Here is a 16,318-nt window from a genome sequence, read left to right as displayed (position 1 = left end):
CACATCTGCGGCCATAGAACCTTGAAAGCACCGCATCCCGTCCGATCTGCGAAGTTGAGCAAGGTATCGCCTAGTCAGTACTGCGGTGGGGGACCACGCGGGAATCCTAGGTGCTGCAGTTCTTTTTTCTTTTTGGTCCCCATTTTTGCGTCCATTTTTGTCGAGCCATTTTGTGCTTCGACCTCCTGTTTCCCAAATCTCTTCAATCAGCCTGATCAGCACGAAGAGAGCTGCGAGCTTTTGTGTTCGGTGAAGTGTATGTCTGAGTGTCTAAGAGTCTGATGCTATCATACAGGTCTACTCTAGAAGAGGAATGCTACAAGGTCAAGCATGCGATGAGTGCAAGTGCGATGCTGAAGCACAGCCACTGGGCAGATCGACCACTGCTCGCGGCCGCATTGTCGTAGACTCGCATGTAGTCGATCTCCCATCTTGCGTCTGTAAATTGCGACGGATTGTTGCGTACAAAGTTGTCGCAAGAGACATTACCGTTGGCTGCGGCGCATCCGCTATACCCGAACGTCTCGCCGGCCCAGTCGCCGCAGAGCGAGAGGTTGATGATAATCTCGTGGTCGCCAAAGAAGTTTTGCATCTGGCAGACGGGTTCTGCACCCGTGGCGAGTGCAGTAGCGCTAGCGGACGAGTTGGCGACGTTGGCAAAGAACGCGGAAGGTGTGCCCCACTTGGCGAGCTCGCGTCGGTCGTTGCCCGTGGCGTTGGCGTTGGTGACGACGTACTTGGGCGCTGCGCGACCGTCAGCGATGGCGCTCACCGCTGCAGGCAGGTTGGATGCGGCCGTGTTGAGCGGCCAGAAGTAGACGCCGATGCCAGGATCGCCAGGACCCGTCTCGCGGCGCATGGCAAAGTAGCCGCCACCGTTCTGGTTGAATTGCGGGCCGTACGAGCTGTTGGCGGTGAAGGATGCAGAGCAGCCGGGTTGATAGGAGCAGTCGGGCTGACCAGTGAAGCCGGTCTGGTCGGAGCGGTAGCCGCCTGCGATGTGGCATCCGTAGAGCGTGTGCAGACTGGCCAAGTTGCGTGGCCCTTGGTCGTTGGCGCCTTCGATGATGTCGATCTCGCCTCCAGCTGGCCACCTGTCGTTGGTGCACGTCCAGAACGCTGGCCACGTCGCACAGCCTTGCGGCATGAACGAGATCTTGCCAACGAGGATGCCGTCGCTCATCAGACGTCTGCTGTGCAGACGTACACTCCTTCGACCTTGCCCTGGTGGCACTACAGTGGTGTTGTCTGCGCGGATGACGAAGGCTCCATTCGCGTTGACAGTCGCAAGGCCGTTCGAGACGGCAGTAAACTGATCGACATAGTCAACAGTACCGTGTGTTGGGTCGTTGTACGACCAGAACCAGAACCGCTCCAAGAATTGCTGGCCGGAGATCTCCTCGCGGAGTGTGTAGTTGCCGCCGAGTGCTGCGCTGGACAGCAGCAAGACTGCGGCGAGCGCCGTGAGTGAGAGAGTGCAGCGAGCGAGCATCTTGAAGTGGCGCTGATCGAGCCAGCCAATCTATAGGTCTTGCAGTCTATGGTGGGTCGGGCTGCTCTATGGGCGTGATTGGATCGAGACCGTCATGGCGACTTTTCTAGGAGAAGACGGCAAGAGTGGTGGGTGGCGGGGATGTTGGTATCGTGGTGGTCGTGACGAAGACCATTGCAAGCAGACGATGCATGATGAGAGGCGGCGCAGCAGCGGGTGGCCGGTCAAGAGCGGCATCTCGGAACGAAGCATCAGATTACACGATAGCGAACAAGGGTCTTGGCGGCGTGTATTCGTGCGCTGACAGCCGCCAAGCCCTTGAGCTGCGCGGGCTATGCAATTTCCTGATCTCGAAGCGCGATGATGCTCTTCCGCGCTTCTCGAAATTCGATTCCGTGCTCAGCCTGTCAAGGAAGGGTTCTCTCTCGGCAGCCTCGCAACGGCGATTTCCACCATCTCGGCAACTAATCCAAGACCCCTCATAGCGCCTGATCAACACGTTCTTCTTTCACTGCCTGCTCAAGGTCTTTCCGTCGCCTTCAAGTGATGGTGTTGTCAAAGCAGACCGCCGGCTGCCAAATCTCGAGTTCTCCGACGCAGCATCGCCAGACTGCGACGCCTACACTTGATTTGCTCTCGCTCTTGTGCCAGTTCGAGCACAACACTGTTAGTAGAAACGGATCCGCGTTCTCAGCACACATGGGCGAGGCAATCGTTTCACAAAATTTGGATTGTTACACATCTCGGATGATTGGCGCTGAGCTCGGTACGAGGATGCTGAGATCCACCATGATGAGGCTCTGCGGCATTGGGCGGCAGTGGACCCGATTTTGTCGGAGAGGTAGAAAAGAGGAGAACACTTTGGTCAGAAGCCTCGAAGGCTCCGAATCTGAGCCATGTCAAGTCCGAGAACATCCTTGATGAGTTCGTCCGAGTCGTTTGGAATGTGCGGATACGCGGCCTTGCAAAAGTTGGAATAGACCTCCTTGATCTCGGGGAACAACGTGATCTCCTCTCTCGTCCTCAGGTCTTCCAGCACGCTCGATTTGGAGATCCACTTTGCGATGTGCCGAAGCGCTGCTGAGCGTAGCCCGTTGATGACGTACTTGTGAGCAATGCGATACATTTCGAATGCATCGGCCGGCTCCAAACAATCACCCCACCAGTACAAGTAGTGGGCCATGGCGGGCTTCTCGAAAACGACTTCGCCTGTGTAGACATAAAAAAGCAGAGTTTGCAACTGCCCGTAGCTGATGTCGTTGAGCCTGAGCGTAGGCGTCTCGTTTGTGACACCGATGCGCTGACCTTGAGAAGTTGCCGTCGCAACGTCGTAAACCTCTAGCGGCGGAGAGGAAGAGGCGCGCTGGAGACTGCCCTGTCTCAGAGCCGAGGCCTCGGCGAAGTCAGACTGGAGGAGTGAGGCGAAATAAGTGCTGGCTTCACACAGGGAACGCTTGTGCGCTCGAAGCAATCGGGTCTCGCCGGCCGGTCTACTTGGAGCAAGCAGCACCAGTTCCGAGTTTGCGGCTGTCATCAGGTTTGCCAAAGCGACAAGCGACTGAGCTGGCTCAGCCAAAGAAGGCCACCACTGCTGCATGGGCCCGTTTGCCTTTGTTTGCGATGTGTAGCTGCCGAGGTAGAGTGCGACGTTGACGATCAAGTGACTGTGACCCAATACCTGAAAGAGCTTCTGCATTTCGCGGCTAGTGCTGTCGAAAGTCCATGTGCACGCTATCACGTTCTCGTTGTCTAGCAAGCGTGTGAACCTGTGAGCGTTTCTGCTCCAGACAAGAGAATGAAACGAAGCCTGAAAGTGATAGCCGATGCTGATGTCGATGCGCTCGCACCACTGTAGAGCTTGCTTGACAAAAGAATAGGAGTGACTGCCGTCGTCGAGCTGAATCTCTGCTGATGCATCATTGGGTCGAATGATGAGCGTGGTTTCAGAAGTTGTGCGACATTCTCCGACGAACTTCTCGCTTCCGGCAGGTGCCTTCTTGAACTCGATGCAGTGGAAGATCTGCCTCCCGTCGCCGGTCTCATTGGCTCTGACGGATTCTTGCATGGACGGCGACGTTTATGGAGTCAAGAAATCAAAGAGGATCACAGATGCTTGAGAGTGAAGGTAGGCAGAATGGAGACGAAAGACAGGGTCACGAGCTTATTAAAACATACACTTTGCGGTCGCTCGGATCCTTTGATCGTGGCTGCGCAGCGAAAACAAGAATGCCGAAAAGCAACTGCAGTGAGCGAAGTCATTCACTAAGGGTAAGAGTGAGGTGGCAAACCTCGAAAACAAAGAGACAGCAGAGCCAACATGGATTGCAGGACGGCGCAAGAGTGGGCTTTTCATTTCGACTGGAGCAACGATGTTCGCCACAGGCGCATTCTCACGATTTGCAGAGTAATACCTGACGACGCTCCTTCGTTTCTCACGACACAATCGGACCTTTGCGCAGCTTGAGAGAAAGTCCGCTGCGCCTTGCGCCGTCTCCGTGTCAGCCGTCTGCTCGGGGCCTTCACGGAACCATCGGATCTGCAGCTGCATAGAGCGCGCAGCCTTCCTTTCATCTTTGAGCCCAACCTTGTCACGAACCCACGGGTGGGGCCTTGCTGAAATCGCGTTGACCCACCGCCGAGCTTAATCTGGTCTGCTGCAAGCTTGAAGCCGTTTGAATTGCTGCGTTGTCAATGAGTATCTACTGGCTATACTCTTCACTACGATGATGATCAGATACTGCCATGCTGACCAAGATGCATCTCCTCTTCCGGCCAGCACTGGTGTTGACGCTGGTATGCTCGCTCGTCGCAGCTCACAGCTATGACCGCCTCTACAAGCGACAATCTCAATTTCAGTACATCGCCGACGAGCAAGACCCGCTGAAAGCAGCAGCCGACATCCAGCAAATGCCCGGCGTACCCAACAGCAGCTCGGACTCGAACCCGGACGACCTGATCATCAAGGACGACGGTGGCTCCTCCAACCCGCCTTGGTTGTCGCAAATCCCCTTTGTGCAGACGCCCTCCGTGGAGAACATGCAGGTCGCAAGCGGCCAGATGGGTTGGAAAGACGTTCCTGAGCTGGACGGCTTCACGCTGAACCGCACCTTTCACGTACTGCCGAACCTCACCATGCCCATGTACATCTCGCAAACCTATCGACCGGGCGAGGACAACAGTCGCATCCAACGCGCCGTCATCACCATGCCAGGAAAGCCCAGAGACTCTTGGAAGTACGCCAACCTCTTCCGGAACGCGCTCACCATCGCTGCTTCCAACCCGGACAACGGTATCGTCGCGGATCAGGTCATGATCATCGGTCCTGCGTTCCTCAACTCGGACGACAAGGAAGCCGGCGCGGTGAAAGACGGCGAGCTCTACTGGCACGGTTCGCAGTGGCAATCCGGACGGAAAGCACGCAACGAACCTCAGACCAACCTCAGCTCCTACCACGTCCTCGACAATATCACCGACTGGATCTTCCAATCTGGCGAGTTTCCTTCCATCAAACAGGTCGTCTTCGGGGGCCACTCGATGGGGGGTCAAGCAGTGCAACGCTACTCCGTGCTGAAAAAGACCAAGGAGTATGACGACAACGTGCACTTTTGGGTTGCCAATCCAGGCTCGTGGGCGTGGCTAGACGATCAGCGACCGTATCAGAACGGCTCGTGTCACGGCTGGGACAGTTGGGGTTACGGCATTGGCAATGCTTCCAGCATCATCGGCTATGCGCGGCGCGACGTCAATGCCAGTCGGGAGGCCATCGTGAACCGATTTCGCTCGCGCAAGGTGCACTATGCGGTGGGTCTCGTCGACACTGGCCCCGGTGACACGCACTGTCAAGCAAAAACGCAAGGTGGAAGTCATCTCGACCGCGGATCGCAATTTGTCCTCGCCTTGGGTCGACTCGGTGGGTTCCCAGAGACTCAGAGCTTTGACGTGATTGAGGGCACTTCACACCAAGACTACCCGATGATCCGTGCCGACAAATCGATCAGACGCATCTTCCTCAGCGATTTCAACACAAGCTTCCCCCTACTGGCGAATGTGACGAGTCCCGGAGATCGTCCGCCTCATTCTCACCACAATGGCACACACGAAGAGCCAAAGCCCAAGCCCAAAGCGTTCAACACGCCGAAGCTTCGCATCACCGCAAGCGCCCTGTTGGGTGGATCGGCGCTGTTCATTCTTGCGTTCTTCACACTGCTGCCGTACGTATTCACGGATAACTTTGATGAGAAGAGCTACGAGGTGGAGATGTCGGTGCGGAGGAGGCTGCTTTCATGAAGACTTCGGCAAAGGTGTAGAGCAATGGTCACACGGCATGTCGATACAGACTTGAATACTCGATACAAGCAGCATCCAACTTGATGATTGCGGTTGTGTGTGTGCCGATTGAGACATGAAGACTTCTGACCTGCAGCGTTCTGTTCGTGAGTCGAAGGAAGCGCTTGGCTGTCGGCGAAGGGGCAGGTTGTCTTGAAGAAGTTGAGCATGGTCCACTGAGCATGAGCGGGATGGCAGCCTTTCTGCTTCATCCGCAGCTGCGCCTCCAGCAGGCGGTAATTTTGCAGGTGCACTTCTCCACTTTTTTGTGTCCTTCCGACACCCGAACCTGCCATTTGGTCATCATCTTCCCTTGCACCCTTCACAGCGCACCTCTCTCTACAATCACATCGGACTCCTCCGCTCGTATCGCGCTCGCCGACCACATCCTGACTCTCGCTGCACCAGAGGGACGTGAAAGAAAGCATATCTCACAAGATGGTGGGTTCGTGCCAGCACATCCGCACCGACCTGACTGAGTGCATCCTCAAGAGCGACTGCTTTACGAAACACGGCAACTCGGCGCAAGAATGCATCCAGTCGCACATGGCCGAATTGCCATTGGAGTGCCAGCAGCTGTACAAGAGCTTTGTCGAGTGCCGACGCGGGATGGTAAGCACCGATAGAGCCCTGTTCTGGACGATGGAAGAGTGGTACTGACACGGTGACGCCTTTATAGTTGGATATGAGGAAGAGGTTTAGGGGTAACGCTCCACCAACAGCGGGGGCCAACAATGCCACGGGAGGGACCAGTCAGGTCGATGCAGCTGGCACAGGATCGACTGGGTCGTCACGATAGAACGATAAGCAGAGACGGCTCATCCGTTGGACAAGCACTTCGCACATTCAGCCACGCCGATTTTGGTCGCAGGAACATGTTCGGCTCTCATCCACGATCGGATCAGCCGCAGCCTTCTCCCGACAGATCGGACCAGCCGCACGATTCACTCAACAGCACAGCAAACACTTGTACTTGTATCCTCACCGCACACCACTTTCAAGAGATTCTCACGCCACGCAGTCGGAGGCACCGGCATCAGGTCATGTGAATCAAACGATTAGCTTTCGAGAACAACAAAAGGGAAAGTGTGCGTGTCCAGCGAGAAAGGAAAAGGGTGATCGCATCGGACCCAAGCGCCTCCATAAGCGACATTAGGTCCGACGTAAATGAGCGTGATGTTGTTCTACAGAAAAGACAGTGTCCTTCGATGGTATCCAGAAATCAGAGCATGACCACGACGATGGCGGCCGCAGCGACGGTGATGAAGACCGCCTTGAGCGCAGCATAGTTGATCGCCTCCGTTGCGCCGTTTGCGATCTGCAGGTTGTTCGGGTCGGGCACAAGGTCCTTGGCGTTGGAAGCCGTGTTGTAGCCGCCGCTCGACGCGAGGGATTGGTAGACCTGCGAGGGGAAGATGGCGGGCACGGTCTGGGTGGGAACGGTGTAGCTGAACGTATACGAGGATGTGTCGGGCGAGGGTCCGGGTCCACCAATGACCGTGGGGTTGCCGCCCGTTGCGCGGGCGAAGGTCGTGACCGGCGTGAAGGTTACCTCGGGAACGAAGGACGAGAGCGGGAAGGATGTACCGGCGAACGCGGACGAGACCTGCGCTTCGGCGGTGGCTGCGAGGACGAGAAGCGTCGCTGCGACGAGCAGAGCAGACGCTCTTGATGTGGATGCGGATGCGTGCATTCTGTGTGTGGAGACCGGGTCAGGTGGCGCGTTCTGGTGATTATCCGACTGCAGCAGGTATAGTGTTGTGTCTCTGCGAGGTCTGCGATGATCACAAGGATAGCGTTCGGTGCAGTGACCGCGCGATGACCTTTTCAGATGGGCGAAGGCGGGAGCTTGCAGCAATAAAGCAAGGCGACCAAGAGGAATCAGAGAGCAAACGGCCGCGGATGGAGTTCGATAGATGCAATCCGTACGGCTTGACCAGGATGTCCAAAGATAATTCGAGAGCGAGATCGAAGACCAGTATAGGATGAGTAGAATGATGTGCCGATGGTCGATATGGCAGAATGAAGATGGTAGGGATGGCGATAGAGATGAAGGTGCAGATGATGGTGAGGAGGGCCCTGCGGGGAAGTTGCATTCGCAGGTGACCCTTTGGTCCCTCACCAAACAAAACCGCAGCGATCCAAACGCGGCGGCACAAAGCAGCTGCAGTCTAAATCGAGGGGAAATTCTCTCTCTGCTGCTGCTGCTACTGCTGCTGCATGATGCTGGGCTGAAGCTTTTTCTCGTCAATTTCAACCCCCGCAAGGCAGCAGCAGCAGCGCGCTACGACGATCCTCTCTGTATAAATTCCCCGTCGAACGAATTTGGCCTGCCGTTGACCTCGCTTAGCTGCCACGGCTGCAGGTCGCTTTCTCTCTCACACGCAGAGAGCTGAGCCCTTACTCCTGACGAGGCTGAGCTACAATTCAGAGTCCGACCCTGGATCTGACACTCTCTCACGATTTCACGCTCTCGAGGCCTTGCCTGCTCGTTGGTTTCAAGCGGCACACTGCGCCCACTGTTCTACTTGTTGCGCATTGTTAGAGCTCATGCAATCTCGGAACCAGCTGGTCGGATCGCTGCAACCGGCCCTGCCGTCTTTCGAGTCTCACTCCAAGCAGTCGCTGCAGTCTGATGCACAAAGACCCTATCTGAAGAGGACATAGCTTGCATTGGTATCGAAGAATCACAGGTGAAGGTGTTTGAAGTGCCTTGCGCACTCCTCATACAGCATTGGCATCAGCAGCCTTAATGTCACGGCTGTAGTAGTTGGCCTGGAACCTCCAGCTGGCCACACCATCGAACTCGCTCCATTCTGGACTGACGCTGGCGGCTTCCTTTGCTACCGATGGATCGTAGAACGACGGCGTCTTGATCCTCGTGTCCGCCTTGTACGGCACTGGCGAGATTTTGGGATTGTCGACATCGAACACGAACTGAGTCAGGGTGTCGCCCGTGTTCCATCCGTACCAGGGTCGACCAGACCACTGCACTGCGCCGTTGCTGGTGGCAGACCCCTGATCGCCGTTCTTGGAAAAGTTGACCTCGATGTAGTCCTTGACGTTGTATAGAATGGTCGCTTCGTCGACGGCGTAGATCGAGGGGGACTTGTGCGGTGTGACCGTGGCCAGGTTGCTTCTCAGCCCCGCGATCACGTTGGATGATGACCACAGGACAAAGTTCGAAAAGAGGATGAGCTGCTTGAAGACGAAGCCCTTGTCCGCTGTCGTTGGCTGCTTGCCCGTGAGCGAAGGGTGACGCATGCCAAGCACCTCGAGCTTCGCCTCGTCAAAGCTGGGTCGGAAGATTCTCGGTCCAGGGCCCGTGTGGTCCTGGTAGCCCAGCTCGAGCATCACAGGGTGGTTGGCACCTGCATTGTACTCGGCGGCGTTGAGACCGAGATGGGCGATCTGGTCCTGCGTGAAGGAGATGAGCGGCGACGGTTCGATGTTGCGCACCTTGGGCGGAAGGAAGTTCAGCACCTGCGAGATGGGCATCAGCAGAGGCACCAGCATTACATCGTAGGTTCCGTTGATAGCCACCATCTTGGCTGTGATGCCGTCGATTCGCAACGAGCTCGTCGGGGAAAGAAGAGGTGATGCTGGTCGGGAGTGAAGGTGCTGGTTCAGGCGATTCGAGTCTATTGTCAGCAGCCGAATGCAAAGATGTTTCCAAGAAGACGTAATCCCGCCGGAATTTGCACCACACCCCACACTCGCCCTTTTGTTCCTCCACCTGTGACCAGTCTCCTCGGCCCGGACTGTGAAAGCATCCGTCGCCCTCTTCAGCTCCTCTTTCTTGTTCATAGTGTACATGTCTATTACAGCGGGCTGAGTCTATGGTGTATCAAGTCTTCTATGATCTACATTCCATGAGGCGAAGAAGAAAACGCTCACATGGTCCAGCCAACCTCGAACCAGAGGTACTCTTGCTCGTCGTTTCGCCCGACGTTGGATCGCTTGTCCAGCCTGCGTCGCTTGAGGATGGTCAATTGCGGTCCTGTTGAGCAAGCTTGCTGAAGGGAAACCTTGTCCATCCGAGAGCGCAGGAGGGCACTGTGGCTAACGTGGCCCTTCTGATCGACTGCTCCGGACGTCTCTGCTGTCAAAGCGGGTGTCCCAGGCATCGTATCCAGCGGCGTCCCAGCGAGAGAAGTGCTGAGTGAAGGGGCGGCTGTTGACCGTACGCGCGGCATGAAAGCGTCTTCGACCGTTTTGTGGAGACCTTCGAACTTGCCCGTGCCTCGAACAGCCATGATAATGTGAGCGCGAGACGCCGACTCTATGGCGTTGTCGTCGCTGCTCGGCTTGCGCAACAGTGCTTCGATCGAGGAGCGGATCCAAAGTGCATGCTCAGGCGCGTAGATGACGTCGGCCAACAGCATCAGGTCGTATTTGGGCTGTTCGAGATCCAGAGCGCCTTGAAGCACCTCATTGTGGACCTCGAGCCAATCCAGAGGCTCGACCGTGACCGAGGCTGAGCTTGCGGACTCGTCCGTAGTGGGAAAGTTCTCCTGCACATTGTGCTCCAAATTGCTCAGCACCTGTGTGTGGTAGTCGGTCAGGACGATATCAGCGGGAATCTGCGTCTGCTGAAGGAGCTTGGCTGTCGCCATGCCCAGCAGACCCGTTCCGGCTCCCAGTTCCGCGATTCTTAGCCGCTTGTCGGAGGCTCGAGCAAGCCCGGGGTGAAAGAGGGTGGGATGTCGAACGAGGACGTCGCTGACAATGATGGACGCTCCCCAAGTTTGCACTCCAACCGCGGCCGCAGCATCTTGGTTGGAGCCATTCCCACTCTGTGCAGCGGTCTCCGACTGCGTGTCTGACGGTGGCAGAGGATCGTCTCGAAGAAAGATTTCGATGGTCTCCGATGAAGTAGTGGCAGACGACAAGTCCCGCAGATCCTCCTTGGGGACGACCACGGGGTCTTTCAGAGGGAAGCGAAACTCGCGAGAGATAGCACCAGCTTCCTCAAGACTGGCATGACCTCCTAAGATGCGCCCGGCAAGATCCAAAAGAGCGTCCGCCGACGTGATACTGGATCCATCTTCCACCCAGTAAAGGCCGCTGCCGATGACTCGTGTGAGCCAGTCCATAGCATAACGCCTCTCGTGGTCGTCCACTTTGGCAGCGTCGATGGCATCCTGATATTCCAAACGATCGCAATCGTCATTGCTGCTGCACGCTGCGAAGAGTGAAGCCTCGTCCTGATTGAGCGACTGGGGAGAGTAGAGAAGTGAGAGATGTCCAAGAGCCTGGAAGAGGTCATTCGAGGAAGGGTGGTTCTTTACGCGAGGCAGGCAGCTCGTAGGGTTCACGAGACTTGCTGACATGTGTAGGGTCATGTCGTGAGAGTATCATGCGGCGCGGTGATTCGATGGGATCCGGGGCTGGTCTATGAGGCAAAGAGGTGGTGAAGATGGACGAGGCGGTCCAGGGTCCCTTAGCTCGCTTCAGATCATGGTGTCGATAAAAGACTGAGGAGGTAGCTTTAAGCTCCTGGCCAGTCCAACGTAATAACCCCGGTGGCAGAGTCTGTCCAGCAGACGCTCCAGACCGCCGCCGAGCTTTCAGAAGATGATGATGACGGCGAGAAGAAAGATTGCGGACAACCTTCTCCGCATTTCTCACCAAAAATTTCGAACAAGGGTCCACACTGACTGTCACGGCCGAGACTTTGTTTTAAGGTTTTGTGCCCGCAGAGAGCCGGTCACAGGACGGCTGCGGGGAAGACGGCTGAAAGCGCTTTCAGCCTGCATCAACCGGCTTAGACCCGACAGCGTGATTCACCTGGCTCTTGCTCGCTTCGGCAATTCCGGGCTCAGCTCGTCGAGTTCTTCTTGCTCAGTCGTATCAAGGGTCCTTAGAGCTTGATCTCCTTCATCAGCGTCCACCACCATCATCCCATCTCGACCGAGCGCGTAACAATGTCCTCTCGCCTGATCGCTGCTCGCTTGGCTCGCGTCAACGCAGCTCGTCTTCAAACTTCCGCTGCTCCCTCGTCGAGTCTCGCCCGTCTCAGCCTCGGCTGCCGACCCAGGCAAGCACTTCCCAACTCGTCGGTTCGCGCCATCAGGATGAGCTCCACCGCCGCCACCTCGCTCAATCCACAACCAGCTCCTTTGCGGACACAAGCACCGACCGCTGAGCAGGAGCAAGCAGACTACGATGCCGCAATCAAGCAAGTACAGGAATGGTTCGATAGCCCCCGTTTCAAGGGCATCAAGCGTCCTTACGGTCCCGAAGCCGTTGTCTCCAAGCGCGGCTCCATGCCTGTGATCCCACCTGCCTCTTCTCTCATGGCCGACAAGCTTTTCTCTCTTCTTTCCGAGCACGCAGCCAAGGGCACGCCAGCGCACACTATGGGTGCCATCGATCCTATTCAACAATCGCAAATGGCGCACAACCAGGAAGTCGTCTACGTGTCCGGCTGGGCGTGCAGTTCGGTGCTCACCACCTGCAACAACGAGGTCGGCCCCGATCTTGCAGACTACCCTTACACCACCGTTCCGAACCAGGTGCAGCGTCTCTTCAAGGCTCAGCAGCACCACGACCGGAAGCACTGGGACGAGCGATGTCAGCTCTCCGCCGAGCAGAAGGCGAAGACTCCGTGGGTCGAGTACCTTCGTCCCATCATCGCGGACGCTGATACGGGTCACGGCGGTCTCAGCACCGTCTTCAAGCTCGCCAAGCTGTTTGCCGAACAGGGTGCTGCTGGTATTCACCTCGAGGATCAGCTCCACGGCGGCAAGAAGTGCGGTCACCAGGCTGGTAAGGTACTGGTTCCCACCTCGGAGCACGTCAACCGCCTCACAGCCACTCGTTTCGCATGGGACATTCTCGGCTCAGCTAACATCCTGATCGCCCGTACCGACTCGGAATCCGCCAAGCTCATCTCGTCGAGCATCGACGCCCGTGACCACGAGTTTATCAAGGGTGCTTACAACTTGCCCGAGGGTACCAGGAGTCTCGCAGACACGCTTGCCTCCAAGGAAGCATCTGGCGCCTCTGGTCCTGAAGTCGATGCCGCGGAGAAGGCATGGATGGACCAGTGCGAGCTGCTCACCTTCAACGAGGCTGTCGCCAAGCACAACGCTTCGAACAAGCAGGGCATCGAGCAGTACAGCAAGAAGGTCGCTGGTGGTGTCTCCAACGGCGACGCACGAGCCATCGCTAAGGAGGTGTTCGGCGCCGAGGGTGTGCCCACGTGGTGCTGGGATGCTCCCCGCACCAAGGAGGGCTACTATCACTTCAAGGGCGGCGTCGCTCCCGCCATCAAGCGTGTCAAGATCTTCGGTGCCTACGCTGACATGCTCTGGCTCGAAACCAAGACACCCGACCTCAAGCAGGCGCAGACCTTCGCCGCTGACATCCACAACGACCTGCCCGGCAAATGGCTCGTCTACAACCTCAGTCCAAGCTTCAACTGGAGCGCTCACGGCTTCTCGGACCATGACCTGAAGAACTTTGTTTGGGATCTGGCCAAGTCCGGCTTCGTCTTCCAGCTCATCTCGCTCGCCGGTCTTCACTCGACGGGTGCCATGACCTGTGAGCTCTCGCAGCGATTCAAGACCGACGGTATGCTCGCCTACGTCGAGCTCGTGCAGCGCAAGGAGAAGGAGATCGGTTGTGATGTGCTCACCCACCAGAAGTGGTCCGGTGCTGCGTATGTCGACCGAATGCTCCAGGCCGTCAGCTCGGGCAGCTCAGCAACACAGGCCATGGGCGCCGGAAGCACCGAGCACTCTTTCTAATTTCAGTCAATCCTAGATTAATGCAGCATAACAACATCACCTGAAGGTGTCAGGGTGAAGTCGGTCGCAAGGAATGCGTCCTCTGAATGAATGTCCATGGTCGCAAGTGACAACTTGAGGAGGCAGCGTCGCGAAGTGGCGCCATGGCAAAGCCCGAATTCCGGACATCACGTTGAGAAGACTTGAATTTTTGAGCTTTCGTTCTCCACTTCGTGAGGGGTTGTTGTGTCCACATTCACTCACCATATCGACAACTTCCGCTCCGTGCTACAGGACGTCCACAGGCCTAGCAATGCTTCGATCAGCATGGCGCGCAGGGAGGACGCATCTCTGCGAGGCCTCGCTATACCAGCCACCTGCGCTGCGATGCGGCTGTGCGACAGCTTCCGGCTCGAGAGCTACTGAATCTGCAGGGCTCTCGCCCCGATCTTCACGCTTGCAAGTCCATGCCAAGGTGTCGACACTCGAGCCGTCTCGTCGCTTCTCGAGCTCAGCGCTGTGTCAGAAAGCGGTGCCAGCTGCTTCCAGCTCGGCTTCTAAAGCCATGGCAGAGGCTCGAGACGTCTCCAAGTTCGACCGGCTAGAGACGAGGACCTTCTCCATCATCAGCCACGTGGATCACGGTAAATCAACGTTAGCAGATCGACTGCTTGAGCTTACCGGAACAATACCTTCAGATGGCTCAAATCAGCAGGTGCTCGACAAGCTGAAAGTCGAGAGAGAAAGGGGCATCACCGTCAAGTCTCAAGCAGTGACGATGGTGTACGACTATCATGGGCCGGACGAAGACTTCATTTCGGCCTTCGACGACGGCTTCGCGCCCAGGGCAGGGAGATATCTGCTCAATCTGATTGACTGCCCTGGTCACGTCGACTTCTCCTACGAGGTTAGCCGGTCGCTCTCGGCGTGTCAGAGCGCGCTGCTCGTGGTGGATGCAACTCAAGGTGTTCAGGCACAGTCAATCACGGTGTTCGAGCTCGCCAAGCAGAAGGACCTCACCATCGTCCCGGTGCTCAACAAGAGCGATCTGCCTGCCGCCGATCCGGAGCGCTGCTCCATACAGATGGAAGAGATCCTCGGCATCGACACCACACTACCAGGACAAGAGCGGCTCTTGATATCCGCCAAAACGGGCAAGGGCGTCGACAACGTCTTGCGTGCCCTTGTGGAGCGGACAAAGCCACCACCAGGTGTCGAGGACGGCAAGCTGGAAGGTCGGGAAGGGCCAGGATTCCGAGCGTTGGTGTTCGACAGTTGGTACGATCAGTACAAGGGTGTCGTGTCGCTTGTATCGATCGCGGACGGTGCGGTCAAGAAGGGCGACCGAATCACGTCGTGCCACACGGGCAAGCGATACGAAGTGCTCAGCATCGGTGTCAACTCGCCTGACATGATTGCTACGGACGTCTTGCGAAAGGGACAAGTCGGCTGGATCATCGCCAACATGAAAGACATGAGCGAAGCACAGATCGGCGACACGTTCCATCTCGCGTCAGAAAAGGTGGAACCGCTGGAGGGATTCGCACCGACAGTGCCCATGGTGTACGCCGGCATCTTTCCCATCGAGACGACCGACTTCTTGAAGCTGGAGGAAGCCATACAGCGACTTGCGCTCAACGACCGATCGGTCACGGTGCAGCGCGAATCATCGATGGCGCTTGGTCAGGGCTGTCGCCTCGGCTTCCTAGGTCTCTTGCATCTCGATGTCTTCCGTCAAAGACTTGAGGACGAGTACGGACACGCCATTCTGGTCACAGCACCGTCCGTGCCATATAAGGTGACATGGCGCGATGGACGTGAAGAGATCGTTTCGAACCCTATCAACTTTCCCGACGATTCGGAGCGCAAGGCCAAGATCAACCTGCTGGAAGAGCCGATGGTTCGAGGCGTGGTCCGCTGCCCTGAAGAGTACACGGGCGAGATCATGCAGCTATGCGCCGAGCACCGCGGAGAACAGCTCGACGTCTCCTTCCCACCGTCAGCATCGGCGATTCGGTCTGTACAGATGACCTATCGACTGCCGCTGTCCGAGATCGTCACCGACTTCTTCGACAAGCTCAAGTCGTGCTCGTCCGGGTTTGCGTCGTTCGAGTACTCTGAGGATGGCTATGCAGCGAGCGATTTGGTCAAGCTCAACTTCCTTATCTCGAACACGGTGCTCGACTCGCTCTCGATCATCATGCACCGGTCCAAGGTCATGTACAATGCACGACAGTGGACCAAGAAGCTGAAGGATATCATTCCTCGCCAGCAGTTTGAGGTGTCGATCCAAGCAACGACGGGCAGCAAGGTGATTGCGCGAGAAACGCTGTCGGCTTATCGTAAGGACGTCACTGCTGGCCTATACGGCGGGCACTACGAACGTAAGCTGAAGCATCTCAACAAGCAAAAGGAGGGCAAGAAGAGACTCAAGGCGCTCGGTGTCGGTAGGGTCCAGATTCCCACGGAGAAGTGAGTATTCGAGTTGCGGAAGGTCCTCTGCGATCCAGGTTCCTAGTACTGATGCTGACATTTGTCCTTCTTTTTATACACCACCCGCAGATTCCTCGAGGTACTCGATACTCGCTCCAAAGCGTCGAAGTAATGAAGCAATTCTGCCTCGTCAGGCGGCCCCTTCCTTCCTAAGACTGACTGTGCTGTGACCGGGGTGGTCAATGAGCTTAAGCAGCTCGAAGAACGCGCCCTGTGGATGGAGTCGTGTCGGAAAGACTCTGCAGGCTGGTCGGCCGCTTCGGAGAGATCCTCC

The 16,318-nt window shown here is 56.8% G+C and overlaps 9 protein-coding genes across 9 annotated transcripts; 4 read left to right on the top strand and 5 right to left on the bottom strand.

Moving 5' to 3' along the window:
- Positions 1-316: 316 nt before the first annotated feature.
- Positions 317-1,492, bottom strand: PSEUBRA_002962 (Glycoside hydrolase, family 16; the record flags this gene model as incomplete). Its single annotated transcript, XM_016437328.1, has 1 exon — positions 317-1,492. One exon carries the CDS (start codon positions 1,490-1,492, stop codon positions 317-319), a length of 1,176 nt encoding a protein of 391 aa, XP_016292833.1.
- Positions 1,493-2,357: 865 nt separating this feature from the next.
- On the bottom strand, positions 2,358-3,188 carry PSEUBRA_002961 (BTB/POZ; the record flags this gene model as incomplete). The annotated part of the gene is made up of 1 exon (XM_016437343.2): positions 2,358-3,188. One exon carries the CDS (start codon positions 3,186-3,188, stop codon positions 2,358-2,360), a length of 831 nt encoding a protein of 276 aa, XP_016292832.2.
- A 1,058-nt stretch (positions 3,189-4,246) lies between these two features.
- Positions 4,247-5,779, top strand: PSEUBRA_002960 (uncharacterized protein; the record flags this gene model as incomplete). Its single annotated transcript, XM_059464938.1, has 1 exon — positions 4,247-5,779. One exon carries the CDS (start codon positions 4,247-4,249, stop codon positions 5,777-5,779), a length of 1,533 nt encoding a protein of 510 aa, XP_059321334.1.
- A 477-nt stretch (positions 5,780-6,256) lies between these two features.
- PSEUBRA_002959 (Cytochrome c oxidase assembly protein) lies at positions 6,257-6,617 on the top strand (the record flags this gene model as incomplete). The annotated part of the gene is made up of 2 exons (XM_016437369.2): positions 6,257-6,430; positions 6,498-6,617. 2 exons carry the CDS (start codon positions 6,257-6,259, stop codon positions 6,615-6,617), a joined length of 294 nt encoding a protein of 97 aa, XP_016292831.2.
- Positions 6,618-7,040: 423 nt separating this feature from the next.
- PSEUBRA_002958 (uncharacterized protein) lies at positions 7,041-7,511 on the bottom strand (the record flags this gene model as incomplete). The annotated part of the gene is made up of 1 exon (XM_016437334.1): positions 7,041-7,511. One exon carries the CDS (start codon positions 7,509-7,511, stop codon positions 7,041-7,043), a length of 471 nt encoding a protein of 156 aa, XP_016292830.1.
- Positions 7,512-8,542: 1,031 nt separating this feature from the next.
- PSEUBRA_002957 (uncharacterized protein) lies at positions 8,543-9,364 on the bottom strand (the record flags this gene model as incomplete). The annotated part of the gene is made up of 1 exon (XM_016437344.1): positions 8,543-9,364. The coding sequence occupies one exon, from the start codon at positions 9,362-9,364 to the stop codon at positions 8,543-8,545; it is 822 nt and encodes a 273-aa protein (XP_016292829.1).
- A 347-nt stretch (positions 9,365-9,711) lies between these two features.
- PSEUBRA_002956 (Nicotinamide N-methyltransferase-like protein) lies at positions 9,712-11,163 on the bottom strand (the record flags this gene model as incomplete). Its single annotated transcript, XM_059464937.1, has 1 exon — positions 9,712-11,163. The coding sequence occupies one exon, from the start codon at positions 11,161-11,163 to the stop codon at positions 9,712-9,714; it is 1,452 nt and encodes a 483-aa protein (XP_059320719.1).
- A 582-nt stretch (positions 11,164-11,745) lies between these two features.
- On the top strand, positions 11,746-13,572 carry PSEUBRA_002955 (Isocitrate lyase/phosphorylmutase; the record flags this gene model as incomplete). The annotated part of the gene is made up of 1 exon (XM_016437367.2): positions 11,746-13,572. The coding sequence occupies one exon, from the start codon at positions 11,746-11,748 to the stop codon at positions 13,570-13,572; it is 1,827 nt and encodes a 608-aa protein (XP_016292827.2).
- Positions 13,573-13,864: 292 nt separating this feature from the next.
- PSEUBRA_002954 (GTP-binding protein LepA, C-terminal) lies at positions 13,865-16,156 on the top strand (the record flags this gene model as incomplete). The annotated part of the gene is made up of 2 exons (XM_016437366.1): positions 13,865-16,023; positions 16,114-16,156. The coding sequence occupies 2 exons, from the start codon at positions 13,865-13,867 to the stop codon at positions 16,154-16,156; spliced, it is 2,202 nt and encodes a 733-aa protein (XP_016292826.1).
- Positions 16,157-16,318: the final 162 nt, after the last annotated feature.

This window comes from Kalmanozyma brasiliensis (genome assembly GCF_000497045.1).
Source record: "Kalmanozyma brasiliensis GHG001 unplaced genomic scaffold PSEUBRA_SCAF2, whole genome shotgun sequence".
Lineage (NCBI taxonomy): Eukaryota > Fungi > Basidiomycota > Ustilaginomycetes > Ustilaginales > Kalmanozyma > Kalmanozyma brasiliensis.
The sequence above is the reverse complement of the archived record's forward strand: the minus strand, read 5'-3'. Positions and strand labels throughout refer to the sequence as shown.